General features: G+C 59.5%; 2 protein-coding genes across 2 annotated transcripts in view; both read right to left on the bottom strand.

The window, feature by feature from the left end:
• The window catches only part of DOHH (deoxyhypusine hydroxylase/monooxygenase), a 4,270-nt gene extending 3,247 nt beyond the window's left edge, over window positions 1–1,023 (bottom strand). The window contains exons 1-2 of the mRNA XM_009880631.1: window positions 996–1,023; window positions 792–826 (exon numbers count right to left, since the gene is read on the bottom strand). Coding sequence (XP_009878933.1) covers window positions 792–826; window positions 996–1,023 — 63 coding nt within the window. The remainder of the gene's footprint in view (window positions 1–791; window positions 827–995) is intronic.
• Window positions 1,024–1,038: 15 nt separating this feature from the next.
• On the bottom strand, window positions 1,039–2,274 carry LOC104282530 (putative nuclease HARBI1). The gene has a single exon (XM_009880630.1). The coding sequence runs from the start codon at window positions 2,272–2,274 to the stop codon at window positions 1,066–1,068; it is 1,209 nt and encodes a 402-aa protein (XP_009878932.1). The 3' UTR covers window positions 1,039–1,065.
• Between the last annotated feature and the right edge of the window lie 1,376 nt (window positions 2,275–3,650).

Below are 3,650 nucleotides of genomic sequence, written 5' to 3'. Positions count from 1 at the left end.
GCCACCCCCAGTGCTCCAGCCGGTACACCCCGGCCCGTGGCAAGGGTGGCGTGGTGGGACATGCCCGTGCCATCCCCCCTCCGCCTCCCAACGGAGCTGACGGAGGTGCTTCTGCGCTCGGGCGGCCGGCCCTGCCCTGGCACGGCACAGGCGGTGCACCACCGGGCTCCAGCCCACAGGGGGATAAACCGCAGCCGCTTGATTTCTCTGAAAATACAGGGAGGGCAGAGCTGTGTGTTTCTGCTCATGCTGCAGCCGGGCTGGGAGCAGAGATAAGAGGCGCCAGCAGAAAGAGCTGGCCGGTGGGACGGGGAGGGACCATGGGGGCTGAGCCGTGGACCCTCATGGCAAACCCCTCTGGAGGAGGGATGCCAGGGTGCGGCGGCTCAGGCCGCTCCCTCAAGGGCAGCACGTGCTGCCTGAGCAGCAGCAGAGCAGGAGTTTGCAAGATGGAATTTCATTCTGGGCTGGTGCAGCCCCCGGCAAGTCACTGCTCTGCCTCTTCCTTCCCTTCCCCTCCCAAGTGTGTTTACGCAGCAAGTTTCGTATCTTCAAAGGGGTTTTGCTGCCTTATTTCAAGCCTCCTGCTGGTTTCGGCCTGACGGAGGGGCCTTGGGACAGAGATGTTGGACCTGGTCTAGTGGGAGGTGTCCCTGCTCATGGCAGAGGGGTGGGACTGGATGATCTTCAAGGTCCCTTCCAACCCAAACCATTCTATGATTCTACGTGCTCCCAGGAAAAGGAGACCCAAGCAGCCCTCCCTCCCCAGCCCTGATCCCTGCTTTACTCACGCAGCACAACACCACACCACCAGACCGCTCAAATCCTGGAAGAGAGCAAGGACACAAAATACATTCCACTGCGTGAAACCACCACAGCAAAACCAGCACGAGCACGACACAGCCACCCTCCTCCCCACCCCGTGAATGGCCGGTGCAGCCGGCAGCCTCTGGCAGAGGCGAGAGGGGACAGTCCTTTGCCGAACAGCCCGGTACCGCTGGGCCAATGTTTCCTGGAGTCCATGGGAAGTCTGGGAGCAAGGATGCGTGGGGCCCACTGGCCCCGTCAGCCCTCCCCGCAGCTCTCAAAGTACTCGCACATCAGCTCGCTCACTTGCTCAGCCCGGCCGTCCTCCATGGCGGCGGGTGCGGGCTGGCAGGGCTTGGGCAGCTCAGTCGGCTCGGTCCCCTCCAGCCAATCCTCGTTGAAAGGGTTGTCATGGGCTTCACAGATGTTGTGCAGGATGCAGCAGGCAAGGACGAGGGTGGGCAGCAGCTCCAGGCTGCAGTCGTCACACTTCAGGAGGATCTGCCAGCGGGCCTTCAGGCGCAGGAAGGCATTCTCGATCACGCTGTGCGCCCGCTTCAGGCGGTAGTTGAACTGCAGCTGCCGCTCAGTGAGGTTCTCGTCCTCCTGGTAGGGCTTGAGGATCCAGTCTTGCAAGGGGTAGGTGGCATCACCCAGCAGCACATACTTCTGTGCCTTCCCCATGAAGTGTTTGGGAGGGTTGGGGCACAGCCGGCCCTCCTTGGCCAACACCCACAGGCTGGAGCTCTCCAGGACCGCGCTGTTCTCCATGCTGCCAGGGAAGGCGGTGGAGACATCCCAAAATTGACCCAGCCCATCCACGGTGGCCTGTGTCAGGATGGAGTGCCAGCCCTGGCCGTTGCAGTAATCGGCGCTGAGGCGCAGGGAAGGGTGGATGGCGATATGAAGGCTGTCCAGGGCACCGATGCAGTGTGGGAAGCCCCAGCGGGTACGGAAGATACGCACCATATTCTCCAGCTCCTTCTCGTTGGGCAGGCGGAGGTAGAGGGGCTTCAGCAGCAAGACGACAGCATAGCTCACCTCCCGGACACACGTCTGCACCGTGGAGGGCCCCACGCCAAAGAGTGGGCTGAGAGTCTGGTACTCCACGTTGGTGGCCAAGTGCCACAGGGCCACGGCCACCCTCTTCTCCAGGGGTAGGGTGGGGTGGAAGTGGGCGCTGTGTGGAGCCAGCCCAGGCCGCAGCTGGTTGCAGACATAGAAGAAGGTCTCCTTGGACATCCGAAACTTGTCCAGCCAGTCCTGGGGCCCAAACTCCTTCAGGACCACCCGCTCCCACCAGTCCGCGCTCCTGAGGCTGGGCCAGGCACGGGGGTAGAAGTAGCAGCTGGTTCTCCTCCGGCGAGCAATCAGGAGCTGCAGCACGGCAGGGAGACAAGAGGGGTGTGAGATGATGCTTCCCTGGTCCCCACTCCACGCTTTGCTGGGACACCCCGCAAAGACCATCCAGCTCAAGTGACCTGCTCAGGGCAGGGAGGACACCCTGTGCCATGCGGCCAGCAGTCCCGACCGGACTACCAATTTTTTCTGTTCCTGGGAAAAACCACTGCAAACCCACCAGGCAATAGTTGTGACCCTGGATGAGATGCCCAGGTGCTGCTGACAAGGAACCTTCTGGAAAAGTCCCTTTTTTGGGTTGACCACTTTCTCTGTGGTTTTGTTTTTTTAACAAGCATTACTTGCTTTCCTGCACCGAGTGAACTGCAGGCTTGGTGATGATTTGGAAGGGTGTGTGAGCACCTGCCCTCCTGGCCCCTCCAGGGGAACTGTTTTTCTGTTATTAAATTCTAAAAAAAAAATTATATCTTTAAACTGAAAAGAGGCTTTTTTCACCTTCCTCAGCAACCACCCAGGGAAGTGGGGTCCCCGTGTTTCCCCCTGACAGTTTGTCCTCACTGCCATGTGTCCCTACACATCCTTTGTGTCCCCCAGCTTTGATGTCACCCCCTCTTTCATATACCTGTGTCCTCTGCAACCCCTGTCCTTTGTGCCTGGGTCCACATCCCATGTCCTTCAAGTCCCTTATCCTTCGTGTCCCTGTCTTTGTGTCCCACATATCCCCTACATTCCCCATGTGTCCTGTGTGTCCCCTGCGTGTCCTTTGTGTCCCACATCCTTCCTGTCCCTCTGTTTCATGTCCCACGTGTCCCCCATGTCTGCCACTCTTTGTGGCAGACCTGTGACCTGTGTCGCCTTGTGGTCCCCATCCTTCCCATCCCTAAATATCCTCTGTTCTCCATTTTTTGTGTCCCCATGACCCATGTGCCCCCTATGTTCTCTATCCCCATGTCCCTGTCCTTTGTGTCCCCATGACCAGTGTGCCACCCACGTCCCCCTCCTTTGTGTCCCCATGACCCATGTACCCCTCATGTCCCCCATATCCCCACCCTTTGTGTCCCTGTAACCTGCGTCCCTCCATGCCCCCCATCCTTGTGTCCTGCACATCCCCCCATTCCCCACCCTTTGTGTCCTCATGACCTGTGTGCCCCCATGTCCTTCGTGTTCCACATGTCCCCCCCTTTCTGTCCCTGTAACCTGTATCCCCCCGGTGCCTCCCATCTTTCCCATCCCTGCATGTTGTGTCCTGCACACACACCTGTTCCCCATTTTTTGTGTCCCCATGACCCGTGTGCCCAATACATCTTTCGTGTCCCACATCCCCATCCTCTCACGTGCCCATGTCCCCACCCTTTTTGTCCCCATGACCCGTGCCCCCTATGTCCTTCGTGTCCCCCACATCACCCTCCTTTGTGTCTCCATGACCCGTGTCCCCCCTATGTCCTTTGCATTCCCCACGTCCCCATCCTCCTGCCTGCCCCCCC

Source organism: Charadrius vociferus, unplaced genomic scaffold (genome assembly GCF_000708025.1).
Source record: "Charadrius vociferus isolate BGI_N301 unplaced genomic scaffold, ASM70802v2 scaffold702, whole genome shotgun sequence".
Classification (NCBI taxonomy): Eukaryota; Metazoa; Chordata; class Aves; order Charadriiformes; family Charadriidae; genus Charadrius; species Charadrius vociferus.
The sequence above is the reverse complement of the archived record's forward strand: the minus strand, read 5'-3'. Positions and strand labels throughout refer to the sequence as shown.